This window comes from Solanum dulcamara, chromosome 2 (assembly GCF_947179165.1).
Source record: "Solanum dulcamara chromosome 2, daSolDulc1.2, whole genome shotgun sequence".
NCBI classification, from domain to species: Eukaryota; Viridiplantae; Streptophyta; class Magnoliopsida; order Solanales; family Solanaceae; genus Solanum; species Solanum dulcamara.
In genome coordinates, this window is record NC_077238.1 from 8,260,008 (window position 1) to 8,280,654 (window position 20,647).

The 20,647-nt window shown below is 33.6% G+C and overlaps 3 protein-coding genes across 3 annotated transcripts; 1 reads left to right on the top strand and 2 right to left on the bottom strand.

Moving 5' to 3' along the window:
- Nucleotides 1-1,635: 1,635 nt before the first annotated feature.
- LOC129875073 (single-stranded DNA-binding protein WHY1, chloroplastic) lies at nt 1,636-5,882 on the bottom strand. Its single transcript, XM_055950506.1, has 7 exons — nt 5,469-5,882; nt 3,902-3,999; nt 3,702-3,794; nt 3,354-3,448; nt 2,969-3,042; nt 2,791-2,879; nt 1,636-2,034 (listed from the first exon to the last, which is right to left on the bottom strand). Exons 1-7 carry the CDS (start codon nt 5,737-5,739, stop codon nt 1,915-1,917), a joined length of 840 nt encoding a protein of 279 aa, XP_055806481.1. The 5' UTR covers nt 5,740-5,882; the 3' UTR covers nt 1,636-1,914.
- A 6,869-nt stretch (nt 5,883-12,751) lies between these two features.
- Nucleotides 12,752-16,713, top strand: LOC129880209 (uncharacterized). The gene is made up of 8 exons (XM_055954146.1): nt 12,752-13,031; nt 13,396-13,451; nt 13,846-14,008; nt 14,114-14,202; nt 14,543-14,675; nt 14,906-14,998; nt 15,359-15,461; nt 16,259-16,713. The coding sequence occupies exons 1-8, from the start codon at nt 12,861-12,863 to the stop codon at nt 16,624-16,626; spliced, it is 1,176 nt and encodes a 391-aa protein (XP_055810121.1). The 5' UTR covers nt 12,752-12,860; the 3' UTR covers nt 16,627-16,713.
- A 433-nt stretch (nt 16,714-17,146) lies between these two features.
- On the bottom strand, nt 17,147-20,134 carry LOC129875082 (pectate lyase-like). The gene is made up of 4 exons (XM_055950514.1): nt 19,720-20,134; nt 18,497-19,199; nt 18,139-18,381; nt 17,147-17,693 (listed from the first exon to the last, which is right to left on the bottom strand). Exons 1-4 carry the CDS (start codon nt 19,929-19,931, stop codon nt 17,469-17,471), a joined length of 1,383 nt encoding a protein of 460 aa, XP_055806489.1. The 5' UTR covers nt 19,932-20,134; the 3' UTR covers nt 17,147-17,468.
- Nucleotides 20,135-20,647: the final 513 nt, after the last annotated feature.

Sequence of the window (20,647 nt, forward strand, 5' to 3'; positions counted from 1 at the left end):
TACTATAACGTCTTAACTTTTTCCTCATTGAAAAAAAGACAAAAATTATACATGTGACGACTTGGTGTGATGGTCAATGAGTTGGTAGATCCTACACAATATTTCAACTAACTGTAGTATTATAACTTAGCTGTTTGTATAATTAATTAATCTTTCAACTAAATCACACTTCAATTTTTTTAAAAAAAAAATTACATCTAACAAATACTATGATGCTTGAGTGAGACAATAACATATTTCAGTGTAATTTTATAAGTGAGATCTGAGAAGAAGGATGTGTACACAAATTTTATTCATGCCTTATGCAGACAAAGACATTTTTTTCAATAGGTCTTCGGCTGAAATAAAGCAAATCAAAAGAAGTAAGGAAATAGTAAGTATTACTTCATCCTTAATTAGTGATCTCGAATTAAAACCTCTTTTGTGTACAAAATCATTTTTGTTAAAAATTGTTTTACCTTCGATATGGTAAACTGAATAATACACTACCTTCTTCTTTTTTTGGGGGGGGTGGGGGGTGGGGGGGCTCTAATCTTTGACTTATGGTTGAAAGAGAGAAGTAAAATGAATTAGAGAAACAAAACACAAAATTCCAAAACGCAAGTTATGCCTTACACGGCATAAACTCAGTTTCAGAACATTATATTTTATGTTCATAATTCACAATTTATGTCTTACAAGACAAAAAAATATGCAAGGGAAAATTCACGCAAGGAAAAAGTTATGCTTTACAAGGCGTAAGTTTAGTTTCAAAATCCGTAAAATTATGTCTCTTAGTTCTCTAAACCTTTGCCGGACAAGGCAAAAGTTCTCTAACTTATGTCTTGCGAATTAGTTACTACACAACTTATGTCAGATAAGGCAAAAAATTTCTAAACTTTAGCCCAAAAAATTTTATTAAATGAGAAACATATACAAAACCATCAATTCAAAGGACAAAAATTAAAGATCACCACCAAAATGGAGCAAACCGTGAGAAAACTTGGAAGTAAATTCTTGATATTCACAATATTAGTGTGTGGGCTTTACATTTTGTAGTCTCAGATCCATAACATTTCAAAGGCTTATGTAATGGGCTTCAAGTTTTAGCATATGGCTAAAGGCTGTAACTATCCATATTATTTGGGTGATTTAATGAGCAAGGTGAGCTAACCCCAAAAGTCTGTCCTCAATTCGGATGGTAGGCTGCAACTCATCTACATGAAGCCAGATTCACTAATCATAGCCGGTCAGCCATACGGCGTGATATTGAGAGTGGGTGATCTAAAAAATTTGACCTCGCACATTGGGTAAAATTTCAAGTTTTGTCCCATTGGCAAACTTGACTTTTGACTCTTAGGCAACCACTGGTCGAGAGTTCAAGATCACTCATTTCCAAAGTCATCAAGTTTAATTTTGCCTATTGCTCGAGAGAAATACATAAATGCTCTATTTTCGAAATCGCTATTTAAGCTATAGCCAAAGCTTTTTTTTTTTTTTTTTGCAAATATCTCCACCTTGAAACCACTCAAAACTTATAATACTAAAGTTATCCACTTTGGACACTTTCTTTTACTGAAGTTGTAGCCTTGACAAGGGAAACAAAGTGGACAATATGCACATAAGAGGATCATGTGCTATTCATAGAGAACCAAATACATTAACAACAACTAGACTGATTTCACATTCAACAAGATAATCAGTTAATGAGTTTCTACTGCAATATGGGCTACATAATAAACACAACACAACTTACATCAAATCAGAATTTACCAGAAGAGAGTTAATACTACTATCGCCGATTAGAACTCCTTGTCAAATCACTGGAGGGTGCAAGTCAAAGAGGGTTCATACAAAATGTCGATCCAGGGGTCAAAAGAACCATCTTGCCCCCCACAAGCATAGTACGGGCAACGTGCTCTAGCTTCACCATAACTACCGATTCCATTCAAGTTCAGTACCTGATCTTGGATTAGCATTGTTTGAGCGACTGGCATCTTCAGGCTTGAAGGAATTGACGGCGGTGTGCCAACCAAGAAGGTACGGCATAACAAACTGCACAAATTCAGTAGAAAACATGTTAGAAGAGGTAACACTGAGTAGAAAGCAAGATGAGAATAAGCACCAACCAGAAAGAAGCACTGTGAAATGACGACATCAACAATGGTCACAAAGGGATGTTGTTGGCAAAGATATATATGGCTTGATTTATACTTGACGCCTTGTAGATAGGTTTGCTTTAAGATGGTTTAACTTGTAGTATAACACGAGGCACTTTTCAAAAAACAAGATTCACCTTCCACCACATTTTTATTTCAAAATGCAAGAAAGTAATAGGAGAAACCTCATCGCCTAAATTCCCAGGTTTTCACAACAAAGCATAAGGTACACTGCGATGGATTCTAGCCACTGGCAAGGTCCAGGGGTGGCTAAAAAAGCAAGCAATTTCCTAAATTAGGAAGATTCTAAGAGACTCAACTAGGAAAGCCAAGTTTTAAGCTTTCACAAGTTGCCTCTAATGTCTAATCTCATTTCGTTATCCTTTCTTAACCATGTCAACAGCAAACTATGGGGCTATCAATACTTATGGTCTCAGCTTGAGGTCCACTCTGATTAGGGAATTTGAGCAAATATCAAAGCGACTGGACCTATACACCACATAAACAGCAAGTTATATGTGTGCATGAACTTTGGCAAAATTCAATCTTTAGCACCAAGTGGCTTACTAACTTAATGGTATACAACATGGGCGAGAAAACAAAACAAAGACTATATATCAAGAAAGAAAATGGGAGACCAGCTTCATCTTACATTGAATGCTGAGACAAGAACTGCAAACTCTGCCTTTGTAACAGGGATGTAAATGTTCTCATCCAAATTAATAAGCTTGTTTTGAACACCTGCATTCATTTAGGATAAGTCATGTTCTATAGTTTAAAACTAAATGTCCAATTTTCACTGTAATAGAATGAAGGAAGAAGGCAATTACTGAGGTTAAAGAAGTGACCAGAGCCATCTGGAAGTGGCTCAACCTTCAGCACTTTCCTGACTCTACCTTCATCACTGTAAAACACACATAAAACGCCATCTAAGAACTCAAACTGATGATAATACATATTAATTCCCAACTGATAGGATCCCTATCAATAAAATATATTGATCTCAAAGAAAGTAAGCTATAAAATAGTGTATGTTTATGCCTATAAATACATTAAGATCACCAAATATATCCAGGACAGTCGATAGATGTAACTGGAGCTAAAATACATTAAGATCACCAAATATATCCAGGACAGTCGATAGATATAACTGGAGCTAATTTCCAAACAGTGGGTACTAGGTTTTATGACCTCGCAAAAAGATGTAGGTTTTACCTTCTTCCTTTGTTTGGATCATGGAAAAACTCACATGAATCTTTTGCCCCAAGGCTGATAATAGATCCAATTTCAGTCACTGACAGCGAGAAGACCTGAAAACACACAAATACTAAGAAAGGCACTTCAAAATCAACACAAGGAGAGCAGAAATCATGGCCTGACTACATGGCACACTCACCATGTTAGCTAAAAGTACCACGGATACGTCTACCACAAATTACTACTACATATCTACTATCTAATTATTTTTAACAAAGCTTATTCTCACCTCAATCCATGGATAAGAGAAGCATATAGGAAACGTATTCGGCAGCAGGCAAATAGAGGAACTAAGGTAATGATTACCTGTTTTCTACTCCAATCATATTGACGAACACCAGCAGCGGGTGCAAATTGAAGCATCACCATACCCTCTCTTGAGAGCTTGAAGGCCCCTGACTGCTCCATGATTTAGAAGCACCAAAGTAGCATTAAATTACAATTCCCTCAATGACTAATACAGATTAAACAGAAGAGCAAAAACCAACACATATGAGGAATCATACATCTAAAGGTGAGAACTCTGGCGACCGAGGCTCGACAGTGAGAGCTGCCTTCCCTTTGTATATTGAGTATCCAACAAAAACCTTAGGCATAGATGCCCCTAAAAAACCAAGAACATTTTTAGTTCTTCCATAACATGAAATGGCTCAAAATAATGTAAATTGACAACACAAAGTAATTATTTAGATCAAATATACCAAGACTGTGCTCTTATTTGTGTTCTAAGAACAATATACTAGAAACTAGAAAGACTAAAACACAAGGTAGTAGGAAGGCAAAAACTTCAATTTTTTCTTTTCAGACAAAACATTAAAAAGTGGGAAAATTTTCCGATATATTTGTCAATAACTAGAATTGGAAGAAACTAAAAAGTACTCCTTTCCTTCCATCTCAAACACTTAATAAAAACAAATCTACAGGACCTCACAGGCAGAGCATATCAAGACATTCACAGTGGGTTCAACTAGGGATTGTGCAAAAACCGAACCGAAAAAAGTGTTATTGGTTTATTGCTATTGGATTAACGGTTATTTAATGGTTTTATAAAAAATAATTATTGGGTTATCAGCCGTCCTACCTTGGTAGGAGTAAGGTCTGCATACACTCTACCCTCCCCAGACCCCACGTTGTGGGATTTCACTGGGTGGTTGTTGTTGTTGTTGTTGTTGTTGTTGTTGGGTTATCAGTTCGGTATTGGTTTTATAATATTGGGTTCCCATTAAGACTATAATAATTTACTAATTTAATTTTTCGTTTTTTACTCATACACAAATATCAAACAAAAAAATATTAATATAAATATATAATCAGTTAATCACTGTATAATACTATTTAGAATTTAGTATTTTGAGTATTTACCCTTTAGTCTTTGTCACTTTAGTTTCAGCGGCAAGGGTTTGCAAGTTGCTACGACGACAGCTCCAGGATTTGTATTTTTGTTTTAAAAATTTTTCTTATTGGTTAAATCGAAAATCAAACCGTTAAAGAACAAATACCGATAAATCGAAAATCGATAACAAATATCTTATTGGTGTGGTTATCGGTTTAGCGTATTTAGAAATCAAAAACCGATAAACCGAACTGATATTACCTAAAACCGAACCGAACCGACCCGACCGATACACATCCCTAGGTTCAACCAGAGCAACTTATCTCCATTTGGATTATGTATACAGATGACCAAAATAAGTGTACATATTGTAAAGACATGACACCTGGCCTAACTCAAACCTAAAAGCTAGCTCGTGAGGGGAGAATTGCCCAAATCCATATAAGCAAACCATTAGTCCATTCCCCAACCAATGTGGAACTTTAACACTACTGCACCCATAACTAATCACTATAAATCGAGCAAAAAAATGCTATTTTGAGTTGAACATATAAACCAATTAGGGAAAATTTATCAACACTAATTCACATTTCAGGAAAAGCCATTTAAACCTCTAGCACCCAAAACCAATCCACAGTAATAGCAACAATTTTAGCCTAATTAATTCATAAAATAGGAAATACTAAGAATATGCAAAGGCATTAACAAGAAAACCATGCCCTAAACTAAATAAAGTTTACACTGTGGCTGTTGTTGTTGCTGTTGCTGTTGGGGTTCAAAATAATCTGAATGGCGGCATGTTAAAGAAAGATTTCTAGACAAAACTGCTTTGTGGGTCAAAGCAGAAAACCTTTTTGTTGTGTTGGAACTTAACGGAGCAAAAATGGTATTAATGGAAGATGAAAAAGAGAGATGATGATAATGATAGTGAAAAGGGGAGGTTTTAGTAGGGTTTTGGAGGTTAAGGCTAAAACCTGCAGTAGGGAAAGGAGAAAGAGAGAAGTTGGACATGACTTCAAAAGTTTTTGGCAAAGAGGTAACAAAGATTCAATCTTTTTTGCTGCAATCAAGAATGGAAAGTGGAATTTGGAAAGCCCTCTTCTGGGAGCAAGCTCTCAAGAGTTTTCTATCACCTACTGGTGTTTAAACAGACATTTTGAGGCAATGTAATATTTAATTTGGGTGTTTTACTTAAATCTCATAGTAATAAAGCCTAATTATAATTTTTCTCGATTTTTTTAATAATTACTCGAATTCTCTTTTTTTTCTAGATTTCTAATACATACGAATGACGCTGATACATCGAAATTTTATACATAAGTCTTTTTTATGATACATCGCAAGTTAATACAAACCAAACATTGTAATATCAATAAAACTTATGAATCAGCTTATAACACCTAATATATCATGAATACAACAAAAATAGTAGTAAAACTTATGTTTTACTGATACATTTTGTGTTTGGTTTGTATCAACTAGCGATGTATCATGAAAAGGACTTATGTATCAAATCGCGATGTATCAGCATCATTCCTAAGTATCAGAAGAGGGATTTTTGAATTTTTTACAAATGGTAGGAAATAATTGAAAATATAGAAATATAAGGTGTGTAATTTGGTAATTTTTCCATTTAATAATACTAATTGAATTTACTTATATAAGTTAGGGGCGGCGGTTCGGTTCTTCGGTTCCTAAAATTTTATTCGGTTTTTTAGTGCTCGATTTTAAAAAAGTGTGCATCATATTTTAAATCAAATTAGATCGGTTCGATTCGATTTATTTCGATGTTTTTAAAATAATTTTTCGATACAAAAAGTCTTGCATGAAAATATAATAGAATTTCAGTAATTGCCAGTAACTTTTATAAATTATTGTTCATACCACTAATTGCCAGTAGCTTTTACAAATTATTGAGCATAGGTTATGTGTACATGAAAATAGAATTTCTGACAATGTATGTAAATATTTGAATAACTTGAGATCATATCTCAAGAGAGCAACAGAGAGTAGTCAGTAGAGGGAGTGAATTGTGAAGAGAAGACTGAATAGTGAATACGCTGCCTAAGTTTAATTTAGGGCTCTTAAATTTGGGCTCCAAAATTTGGGCCAAAATTTAAAATGGATCATTAGGTTGGATAAAAATTAGGAAAAATTACCTATCTTCTTCTAAACTTAATGTGGAAAAACACCCTAAAAAAAGAGGTAGAAAAGCTAGATCTGTAATTTTATGGAAAAGCTCTTCTTTACCAAAGGTTTGATTTCTAATCTATCTAGTGGTTTTTTACTTTTTAAATCATGTATAATCTGTACTTTTCAGCGTTATGATACATTACAACTTATAATGTAATGTATCGTGTTTAGATATTATTTTTGATACGTAACCTTAAGTTTTTGAATAATAAATTTTCATGTATCATGTGTATGGTTCTATATTAGATAAATACTTCTTCAAATTTAACTAAAATTTGGTACTAGATACATTCAACTAGTGTTATTCACAAACTTAAGGTTATTTTTTATACATAACCCTAAATCTATCAATCATGAAACTCTATGTATCATGTGTATGATTCTGTATTAGATACATAAATGCTAAGTACAAGTTAGTAACATATACATTTAACTAGTTTCATTCACAAACAATTCTTAATACACAATCATAAGTTTGTCAATCATAAAATTATATGTATTAGTTTTATGATTTTGTACTTGATACATAATTATTTCAAATATAAGTAAAAGTTTGTAACAGATACATTCATTTAGTATCATTCACAAACTTATGGTTATTTTTGATACATAATCCTAAATCCATGAATCATAAAATTTTATATATCATGTGTATGATTCTGTAATTGATACATAACTGATGCAAATTTAAGTACAATTTAGTAACATATACATTTATCTAATATCATTCACAAACCTAGGGTTATTCTTGATACATAACCCTAGGTCTGTGAATCATAAAATTATATGTATCATTTGTATGATTCTGTACTTGATACATAACTGTTGCAAATTTAAGTACAAGTTTCGTTATTGCAGAATACGAAGAATGTGATAAAAAAATTCATCTTTTGGGATAGATTGAGAGAAAAGAAATTAGGAAAACTGAAAAAAGAAAAAAATGGATGAAGAAGAAAATTTGTTACGATTTGAGATAGATTGGAAAAAAGAAAATTTGAAATTTGAATTGTTTGAAGTTCCTAAAGTTTTGGGAGAAATTGATATCAATTTTTTTGCATGGTTTATGGAACTGACATTTAATTTTACCTTTAATTTCTTTTTTAAATGTAACAGTCAAGTTATCTAATGTATCACAACTAATATATCCGGATGGCTCCTATGTATTCGGATATGGAAAATTTGAAGGAATTTTTGTAAATTAAAAAAGGATAGGAATAGGATGTAATTTTCTCATTACACTATGAGATTTATATAAGTTATACTATAAATTATGATGGTATGAGTCAAAAATATATAAGTAATATAATTTAAAATATTTAAGTAATATATAAGCAATTTATTTAATAAAACTTCGGTTCTTCGGTGCACCATGGTTTCGTGACCCTTACACTGAATACCGAACCGAAGAACCTAAGTTCCGAAAAAAAAAACCGATACTGAACCAAAAAATTGAAGAACCGACACCGAAAAATCGAATTAGTTTGGTTAGGTTCTATTTTTATGTATTTATGCCCACCCCTATATGTAACAGATGACTTAGGGATAGTTTGGTAGTTGATTAGAGTTATGCAAGTATTAGTTATGAGTGAATCTATGTATTATTTTATATAGATATTAGTTATGTACCAATCAAAATTATTCATGTATTATAGTTATACATATGAAAATTAGTTATTCCAACTTATATCATGTATAAAATAACAAATAGGTTACTCATAACTTATGTATTAGTTATGAATAACTTATTTTTTTATCTACATACCAAACGTAGTATAAGTTAAACGGAAATTAAGTACATGAATAACTTGGATCTTATCCAGCTATCAAACACCCCTTAGGAGTCGCTTGGTGTGAAAGATAACATCAAATAGTCATAGATTAAATTATGGTGTCACTTATAATTTGTTGTTTGATTGGTAAGTCCGGAATAACGTATCTCGAAATTACTAATTAGCACCGCGATAAGTTATCATTTTTCTTGGGTAGTATAGTAATTTCATGATAACTTATCCTGCGATAAAATAGGTTAAATGAAAAAGATATTTCTATAAACCATTTTTATATATCACTTTTTCACATTCATGTATATTCACATTATTTCTAATACCATGTACATAACATTAATAACATTCACGACTCCTTATTTTTATAATAATTCTTCATATTTTTCTATTAAAAATTTACAATATATAAATATAATTTTTATTTATGAATTTATTTGACTAATTCTTATGTTTATTTATATTTTGATTTCTATACTATTGAATTACATATATTTTAATGAAATATTCTTTTAGTCATTTGAAAACTTGTATTTTGTATATCAATTAAAATAAAAATAACTTTACTATTGTACAATTTAAGAGTGATATTGTAACGACCCGAATCCGTCGTTAACTAAGAGCGGAAAAAATCGTGGAGAAATTTTGTCTCCTGGGCCCGATGATCCCGCCAGAGAGGGATAGTCCTGTCACAGCGATGCCGCTCCAGTGGAAATCCTGCCGCCAGAGCGGGAGGTCATGGGACAGAACTTAAGTCACGATTTTCTTATTTCCCCACTTCACTTTGGTGTAAGTTATGGGTGAGGGTTATTGCAAAAACCCTTAAAACGGCTACTTAAGATTTGGGAAGGAGGGAGGAAGGAATCGTAGCCCTGAAGGAATTCCCACTGGCAGAATTCTATCCTATCTTGCTCGTTCGGCATCTGGAATCTAGGATTGCAGTCGAGATATCTCTCCACAGCTGCTTGGCGCCCAGGTAGACTAGGTTTTTCTTATCTAAGTAGTAAATTTGTACCCATTTCTTAGTATAAAGAAAATTAGCCAGAGGTTTCATGGGTAGGCCCTCAGACACGGGTTATGGGCAAAAATATAGGTATCTTTAGTGGTCAAATCGACGTGACATGGGTAAGGAAGAATTGTGTAATAATTAAAGGCGAGTAGTAGTCTTGTCTTCTTGTATTTTGTTAAATATACTCGTAGATGCCTCAATCGAATGTAAATTGATAGAGAGATGAGAAAACATGAAGTAAACCATATGTACTGACCATTTAATATAATTGTGTGCAAAGAATCTGTGTATGTATATGTACTGTCCATGTCTGCTTATTGTACTATGATTGCAGATTTGTTGTGATTATTGGGATCAGATGTTACGTTCTGACACATTCTTGGATTGAGTGTCATATTTCAACACATCATTGGTTGAGTTTGGATCCCATGAGAGGGGCAAGTGTGTGTGTGGATAGTTCCATGAGAGAACTCGTTGTTATATGTCATTCTGTGGAAAAAGTGAGTTTAATTGTTTAAAGGCTGGAAGGTAAGACTTCCGTAAATAACCCCACCGATTTGGATAGTTCTAGGTGAGGGCTTAAAGCTAACTTAGGCTTATTTGGGTATAAGATCGTGAAAAACTTGTGAGTCCATGTTGTGATGTCTGTGATATTCTAGATCTTGGGGCTTAGGAGTGGAGGGTGTATTATTTAGTGGGGAGTTGATTACCTACAGTTCGATCAGATAATAGTAGCCGATCCAAAATAGTTGGTACGGTTTGGCTTACTAGCGAGAACCGATTAGGGGCCGAGTGTTGTCATATGGCCTTGTGAAGCTGTGAGGCTAGTGGTTGTAGACTTAGTGGGGAGGTAGTTTCGTAAGACTTCCTTAGATTATGGCGAACGTATTTAGATTATGGCGAACGTATTTGGGGTTTATACACATCTATTGAAACGGACCAGTAGCTAATAGGGGAGTGAGTTACCAACCAGGATTGTGGAATGAGGTGCTGTGAATTAGGGATAGTCAGTAGTGTAATTCCTTATTGCTTATGTTTCCTCCTATTATTTTTTTATATTATGCGATGGGTATCGAGTTGACTGATGGTACCTACCAGTACGTGTTGTTTGTAGTGATACTACTCTTGTTATGCCACTTGGCATAATCTGGTTGCAGGATTAGTGTTGTTTCTTAGGTGAAGATGAAGATGATTCTCCAACAACTTTTACTCTCCCTTCCTTATGGTTGGAGTTGTGTCATTACTTTATTTATACTCTGTATCTTTAGAAGCTCTTGTACCTGTTTAGACTAATATCCTTGGGGGTGTTAGATTGTTCCTTATAATAACTTTGGAGTTTTCAAGTTAATATAAAGTGATTTCATAATTTTTTTAGTCTATTACTTGTATTTTGTTAAACTTCCACATGTTAATTCTGTTTATGGGATTGAGGGTTCTCCTACTTAAGTGTTAGAGTAGGTGTCCGCACGGTCCGGTGGGTTGCGCGGTAACAGATATGTGGTTAAATGAAATGATATGAATAATATATATCCTCTTTTACTTTAACAAACTTAAATATGAAAGTTTTATTTTTAAGTTAAATAAGATAAAAGTTTTATTTTTAAATACATATGGTACCATCATGAAAATGCATACACAAAAATATTTAAGCTAAATAAGATGAAAGTTTTATTGTTAAGGGTGAATAATTAAAGCTTGCAAATAAAATATAAAAAGAAAAACTTACATAGATATACTATATTAAAAAAATATTTACCATTTATAACAATAACATTTTTATTTTTGCTAAACACTTATAATACAATTTTAATACATATTACAAAAAACAATTTATAAAACACTTATAATACAAATTTTATTAATAGGTAATACATTTATCATACACTTTAATACAATTATAATACACTGTGTCAATTTTTTTACGAAACAAACATAATATACTTTAAAAATATTTATAATACATTATATTACATGCATAATTCACTTTTAATACATAGTGCAGATTTATCATAATATTTCTATGTATTGCTATAAGTGGTAATAAAAAAATTGTTAAAATCAGTAATTATTTATTAAAAAATATTCTTCTAAGTAATTTTTACATATAAGAAACTAAGTGAAGTGTATTTTTGTGAACAAACAATTTGTTCATCAAATTTATGTAATGCATATTATTTTAAATACAACAAATCAAACAGTCAATAAAAAATAATCACAACAGAACTTATCTCATCATAACTAATTTCAGCACAATTTATTTCATTATAACTAATCTCGTCATAATTTGTATTCAAACTAAACTAGCGTTGCTATATAAAATTTAGCTTTATAGAGGGAAAATTAATAACGGTTCTCATAACTATAAAATTTATACTCAATTCTGTCAAATCCCCCAAACTGCAACACCAAAAACTACAGAATTACACCTCAAATTAAAGTTGCACAAACGACACAACATAAATCGCAAACGCTACACCATTAAATGCGAGTTCATGTTAAATCTAGTCTATGAAATATTTTATCACTAACTCAACAACTAGAATTTATTAAATACAGACATAATATATAAATGTGTATTTTAACTTAGATTCAACTGACATCTATTTTCTTTAACTTTAGATGTGCATTAATAGATACTTAAACTTGTATAATATTGATTAAATAGACACATTTATCCTACGTGATGTCTTACATGACAATTTTGTGTTATATGCAGTGTCCTACAGATATTATGCCACGTCGGATGCGTGTGTCTATTTGTTTCATGTTTACGTGCCTATTTGTGCACATTCAAAATTGAATGGCATAAAAGTCAGTTAAAATCAAGTTAAAGGGACGTATTAAATATTTGACTTTGACCAAAAAAGGCTACTTGAGCGAATTTAAAGGATCAGAACTGCATAAAAATATATTTAATGGATTACTTTGAACTTATCTCAAATATAAGGGGTCCATTTTTGTAATTTCCCCCCATTATCCACAAAAAAAATAAAAATGAGACCAATAACAGAGGATAAAAAAAATGAAATCTTGTTGTCTGCTCTTCATCCACATAACTCCTTAAAACATCAACCAAAAAAAATAATCTCCATTTTAAGTTTCTCCTTTGCTCTTTCAATTTCAAGAAAATCTTTGTTCATCCATGTACAATGTCATCATCAGCACTATGTTCATCAATATTGCCACAATGGAGATACTCTAACAAGAATTTGCACTATTGGATATTGCCACCTTCAAAGACTAAACTTAGCTTCTTTTATGTACCTATTTTATCTTCTTTCACTAATCATGATTCTCTCTCACCCATCAAACAAAATCAGGTAATGGGGTTCCTCTTCTTCTTCTTTTTGAAATGTTTTTACCTGGATACCTAGAAATTCGCCTAACTAATGCAGGTATAAGTTATGAGGAAATTTGTGTGTTACTTTATGCAGGGTAAAAGATAGAATAACTAATATCTGCATTATTAATACTTGCATAATTCTAACCAGCTACCAAACGAGCCTTTCGTGTTAGCGCTAATGTTTAGCTGTTATATTGAATAAAGTTAAATTATTTTAATTTGACATTTGTGACTTTAACTTTATAGTAGAATATATTTAAATGAGCTAAGTGAAATTAACTTATTGTTTGTTGGAACACATTATTATAAGAGGGCTTACATTTAACATGTTCTATTGATAGGCTATGTATGACCCTTCAGAGGAGCTCTTTGGACTTGCTGCTGATTTGCAGCCAAGGTTTTGGTTTTCTTCTTCTGTTTCTGTTTAATTGCTTGTATTAAATCATGGACTATGTTTGGTTGCTGCTGTAGAGTTTCTATTTGAGTTCTCTGTTAAGTTTTTAGAGTTTGTCTATGACCTTATGTTTTCTTTCTTTTTGTTGTAGTATATTTTCCTTAAATCTATACTGGTTGTTGTAGTATTTTTCATGTAGTTTCTTGTCCTTCGATTTCTTTTACTATCTATTGTCTCTTGTACTTCGACTTTTACTATCTATTGTCTCTTGTACTTCGATTGTTGCACTATATACCCCATCCTCATGATAAGAAGCCCTTTTTTACGTATTTCCTTGTAATTATCTCCTGGGCAAGTTAACTGTCCGTCTTTGACCTGTATTTTAATCATTTTCCAGGAAGGTCATTTCTAGTGCATCGAGTCCGAGATCATGGTTTGGCCCAAATGGCCAGTATATAAGAGAATTACCTTGTCCAAGCTGCAGAGGAAGAGGCTACACTCCATGTACTGAATGTGGAATAGAGAGATCCAACTTAGACTGTTCATTGTGTAACGGAAAGGTAACTATTTTTGTAGATCATACACGATGTGTAAGTTGGAGTATCTATGTGATGCTCATTTTGTATAAGAGTTGTGTCCTTAATAGAATATTTCATGTACGGCAGGGTATGATAACTTGTCATCAGTGCGCTGGAGATTGTGTCATTTGGGAAGAGTCTATCGATGAAAGGCCTTGGGAGAAAGCTCGATCGAGGTAATATTCTTGCCTCAAGTTTCAATCAGATTCCATTTTGTCAAAGCCATGTGTTCTAACTGTGTTATTATTACATCTGGCACGTATTTTTGCTCTATAATCAAGTTTTCATCATTGAGCTACTCTCAATATGTACCACCATGTTTGCATCGCCACATTTGGCTTAAGTATGGCATTCTGTTTTATGTAGTCGAAGGAGTTAAATAACCTTTGTCTTATATTCTGCACTAGACATCTTGTGTTATAATCATTCTTTCTTCCTAATTATATTATAGAAGCAATATTTCTCTGCAAATTTAGGTGACTTTGCTATATAAGAAATCTACGTGATCTTTTTCAGTTCCCCTTTAAAAGTAAAGGAAGACGACGAAGTGGACAACTTAGACATAAAGCTCGATGCGAAGAGAAAAACCAAGCGTGTCTACCAATCTCCCAACACAGAAGTTAATTTGAAGATCAGCAGATCACTAAAAGTTAGTATTCATTTTTCTGTCAGCGCCCCAATTGTTCTCTCCGCTAGGCATAATTCTTCTTCAATCAAAGTTTTTTCCTTTGGTTTTCTTATTTTGATGTTTCTATTTTACTATTATTGCATGGTCACTGTAGTGAACCTCTCATTTGGATCCCTATGCAAAATCTTAAACTTTTGACGGATTTTCCAATTCTTGAATATAATCTTTTTTGTTTAGTTGGATGATTGCAGAGCCTAAATGCCAAGACTGGATTATTTAGTAAGAGGATGAAGATTATCCATGGTGATCCCATGCTTCATGCACAAAGAGTAGCTGCTATTAAGGTTTGATTTGTCAACTTCATAGCTGAATGATTGAGAAAGCTATGTGTAACTTTTAGCTTAATATATATCGCTCTAATCCATAAGCTCATATTACATCCACCTTCTTGCCCGTGTACCGTTCCAAGTTATGCTAACTCATTATTAGTCACTTCAGAGGATGTTAGTCTGATTTTTCCTACAAGAGAAGTATGCAGATCTTAAAAAATCATATTTTAAATTATCAATCATGAAGTAAATCAAATCTATATCACCGATCTCCATAATGATTGGAATAGATGACATAGAAAGGGGAGAGTATTTTCTCAACGTTGCTTCAGCCAAATCTGGAAGTTTTAATTTGGCATGATACTTGTTATGCAGAAAGCAAAGGGGACACCTGCTGCTAGGAAACATGCATCAGAATCCATGAAAAATTACTTCCGCGACCCAGATAACCGTCGCAAGAGAAGCATATCCATGAAAGGTCTATAAAATTTTGCTCATGTCACACTAAAATCAATGGTGTTTTTGCTTTCTTCTTTGGATATATCATAGTTGTAATGAAAATGTCAAGTGCCACTCCTTGGATGCTTCTTTAAGGGTCTTGAACTGTTATACTCCCTCTGTTTCAATTTGTTTGTCTTACTTTCCCTTTAAGTCTATTTATAAAAGAATGTCTCTTTCCTTTTTTGGCAACTCTTTAATTCTAACTTTTTACATGGCATGTTTAAAACCATAAAATTAAAGGGCATTTTGGTACATTCTACATATATTTAGTTTAAGACCACAAGATTCAAAAGTCTTCCTTACTTTCTTAAACTCCATACCAAGTCAAAACCAAACAAACAAATTGAAACGGAGGGAGTACATCATAGTTGTGATGAAGATGCCAAGTGCCACTCCTTGAATGCTTCTTTAAGGGTCTTGAACTGTTACACTATAGAAAATGATTGGTGTAAACAGTTTTATAATGACTCCATACAATTGGGCTTCCTGACTAGCATCATTAGTACAAATGTACAACACAACAAACTATACGTGCAAGCTAGATTGCGTTCTTCTTGAGCTGCATCATGGTCTCTATGCTCGTCTTTATACAGGACGTAAAACAGGAAGGTATAGAGAAAAAGAAGGAAAAAACAATGGAAAGATTTTATTCTTGTTTCCTTTCATTTACTTGTCACAATAAGTGTAGTTCACTATTTGGCATTTGTAGCATAAATACTGCACATAATTTTTGATATTCTGGCACTACATCTTACTGGCATTATCTAATTGCAGGGGTGAAATTTTACTGTAGAAATTGTGGACAGGAAGGACATAGGAGTAACTACTGTCCAGAAATTCGAGGCAATACGGATAGACATTATAGATGTGGATTATGTGGAACAAAGGGTCATAATAGAAGAACCTGCTTAAAGTTGAGCTTAATTGTACCAAAAAAGACGGTTAAGGTTAATCATCATTGCAGCAAGTGTCAAAGAAGTGGCCATAATAGAAGGACATGCCACCTAAAGAATGAATTCGACACAAAAGTTGTTGCAACAATCAAGACTCAAGTAAAGAGAACTTATAGCTGCAGTGTGTGCTTAGGAAAAGGGCACAATGCCAGGACATGTCTTCATAAAAACAACTCGAAAAGCAGATAGTTCTTTGTAAGGAAATCCCTGATGTTTCGACTTTGTTCACATATCTCGTTTAATCCAATTTTCTGGTTCTTTTCTTCTGTGCTTGTACATGTTTTAGATCTCCCATTCAATTCTGATAGTTCTTCATTTTAAATGTTTGTTCGATTGAAAACTTTGGTTCAATTTGCTCTAAGGTTATGGAAAAATCTGTCTGGAATATAAAACTGTGACAAATATCACGAGTATTTGTTGCATGAAAACATATACTCCCTCCGTTTTAAATCTGTTTGTCTTACTTTCCTTTTTAGTCCATTTAAAAAAAAAGAATGTCTTTTTCCTCCTTCGTCTACTCTTTAATTCCAACTTTCCACATGACATGTTTAAGACTACAAGATTCAAAATTTTACTTCCTTAAACTCCGTACTAAATCAAAACCAGATAAACAAATTGAAACGGAGGGAGTACTAAGTAATAGAATAGATTGTATTACAATAAATTTCATTATTGGGGACACATGAAGCCTATATTAAAATTCAAACAGGGAAACTTACATTTATTAGAAATAATAAATCAAAACTTCTGTTACAAAAAAATAAATAAACTTGAGCTCTACAGAACCCACTTTTTTTCCTGTTCTCCCCCCTCCTCACTGTTTCCCCTATAGAGTAAACCAGCCAGGAAAAAGAAAGAAAGCAAAACAAGTAGGAAAAAAACAGAGAAAACAGATGTCTCAGCCTTTTCTTCTTCTCTTACTGTAAAAGTACCCCACAAAAAAATGTTCGGCTTCATGTCAACCCCAAAAATGAAATGTACAGTATGTTTTATGTATTATAATTGTTAATTATTATGTACATATAAATTGGCTAGCATGCTTTTCCAATCTTGCACTTGATTACACCAGCTTTGCGAGTGAGTCTGCCTACAAATTTAGCAGGCTCAAACTGGATGGTGGTATGTTCTGTGAATGGAGTGCGCTTGATTTCTGGTCCAGACTCCCTAAAGAAGGCTCCGTTCTTGAACAAATCACCCTCGGATCTCCATTGCCAATTTCTCCACAAAGCTTCTGGGGCGCCATTCCGGTTTGTCACCTTCATTTTAGCATACTTTATATTAGCAATTGACAATGCAATAAGGCCCCAAAAGGGGGGATGATGTTTTAAGTGTGTTTATGTTGGCCTTGTGGTATAATCTAATATGAAACACATCAAAAAATGTGATTGAACAATAAAGTAGGTGATCTCGTCACATATATCTGGTATCTGTGCTGATTGGAAGTAGCAGGTATTTGATGAAATAGTCCTGGTGGGTGCAAGTTGACCCACGGACACCACTTTATAAAAGAAAATGTGATTGAACAAGAATGTTAGGTGATCTTGTCACATATGCTTGAAGACTTGGTAGGCATATATATACTATCTGGTATATGTGCTGATTGGAGTTAGCAGGCATTTTGTGAAATAGTCTAGGTGGGTGCAAGCTGACCAACGGACACCACTTTTATAAAAGAAAATGGTTTTGGAATGTTAAACATACCTCTTTGGTGTTGGGATTGTCGGCAGCCTTGAAGCGGTTACCCTGGCTAATAATGGTGGGATTAGCGGTGCCACCAATAGCATACATTTCCCATTTGGCGTAGTCATTATTGACAACATGGAAGAATCCCCACCTGCACCTTGGCATCCTCTGGATACATCCCTTTCCAAATCGATTGAATGCAACAGTAACTTGCATGATTTTATCTTGGGGGAAGGCATCGTTAGCTCCCAAAAGCATAACCTGAATAGTCATTTATTGTTATTAGCCCAAATACATCGAACAACCCCCTTAACGTTATGCTTATGAACATAGTTGGAAATGTGGCTTCTAAGAGTAGGAGAAGAGAAAAACTTACGTCGTTATGATGGTTGAATTTGCAGTTAGAAATAGTGATAGCAGTGGAAGCCATGATTGCATCAATGAGTCCATCAGCACCCTTGGTTAAAGTACAATGATCTATCCAGATACGGCTGGCGCCAAAAAGGGAAATAGCATCACCATCACTCGCTGTTCTAAGACCAATATGGTCAACAGAATCTCTAATCATACCACCAGACAGAGAAAGGATGTGATGAACTCTAATGTTGTGGATAATCACATTGTGCACAAACTGTAAGGTTAGTCCAGCTCCATATGCAACATGAATAGAGACTCCCCTGCCATCAATTGTCTTATCATTATTGATCATCAGTTCTTGTTTCAACGTGATAATCATTGACTTCTCAAAGATGATCCACAATGGCTCCTCTTGGATGACAGCGTGACGTAGGGTCCCAGGAACAGGTTCCTCCACGTTGTTATCCGAGGGATCGGTGACAACATAGAATCTACCATCTTTACCACCAGTTGTACCATGACCAAATCCCCTAGCACAATCTGCCAATGCCTTCCTGTTATTAGCCCAGTTTTTGTCACATCTCCAACATTTGTCAATTGGATTGTATGCCTTGCAACCATCAACACTTTCATCACCTTCCTTATCATCCTTTTCAGCCTTATCATTCCTATCATCTTTATCTTCTTCCTTTAGATGCCTCCTTGTACCATTGAGAATTGTTCTGCAATATTTAGACAATAACTAATGTTAAAAATAGGACCTTCTGATCTAATCTACCTTAGGCCCCTACAAACTAATAAATGTAAACAAAAAACGGAACGCATGTATGCCTAATCTATGCAGAGTATACGATCTATTCAACAGCAGCAATAGTGAAATCCCACAAGTGGTGTTTGGGAAGGGTAGAGTGAACGCTCTATTAAACAATTCAAAATGTCCCAACATAATTGGAATATACTTGATGTTTTTTTATTCTCCCACATAGGTGGTGGATGAGTGTTTAGTCTCCTTATATAATCTTGAACAATCCTCCCGTTATTAGCTAGTTCTTGGGATTGAATTAGGCACAAAATTTATTTCTTTACAATATTCTAACCTCGTGTATACATATGCATGATTTGAACCAAATCTACCGATTAACTAACACTACATCTATCAAAATAATTTCAAATAAAGAATTTTAATTTCTAAGTCTATTTTTTTTCCTTTCAAGAAAAATAAAATTTTTAAAAAACACTTACTCTCCAACTTCTTTGTTGAAATTTTCAGTGACGTCTTCAGGATTTTCATTATAAGCAGCAAGAGAAGATTGAAGGGCTTCTTCAGCTCTTTTTTCCAAATAAGGGTCAAAATCAGCAATATTGGCATATAATTTTGGGATTATAGAAGCAAAACATAAAAGGGAAAACAGAAAAATAGCTGAATTATTATTATAACTTACAGACGCCATCATTTGTGGTGGTTTAATTTTCTCCTTTTTTTTTTTTTTAATTTTTTGTTTGCTTCTTTTTTCTGCTACCACCTGCAGCTTGGGGGGGAATCCCAAGATTTGGTAGTTTTTATTTTATTCACTGCAGGTGATTTCCCAGAGCTTGGGAACAAAATGATAGTAAATAAACACATATATATAACACTTGCAATGGACATAATTTTAGCGGGAAAAATGGATAACCAAATAATAATTTGAGGTTGTCTTTAACTGTTTTTCCTAACTAACTTTTGAATGTTTTTTTTTTGTGTGTGGAAAAAAATAAAAAACAAGTCAAAGGATATTAATAAAATGGGAAACAACAAAAGCGGATCTAGGTTATTTTTCTAATAACTGAACAATAAAAGAAATTTATAATTATATTAAACATATGTTTTTCGATAATTTTTTATTTTTATAAATGTACTGGTTTCATTCACTTTTACTATACAGTCAAATTTACTTTTTTTGCTGTGCAAAAAGTGTCAATTTCATCCTCCGTTATATTATCAGTACAAAAAAGCTCCCGAGGTTACTCAATTGGCTCAAACATCACCCTCCTCCGTTAGAGTTGTCCAAGGTTGACACCCAATCCTTCGTAGCGCTACATTTTTGTGAGATGGAGACATGTATGAGTAGCCTAGCACCTGCTAACACCCTCTGAATCTTAAACTTCTCTTCAAAGTTGGTTCCTACCACAT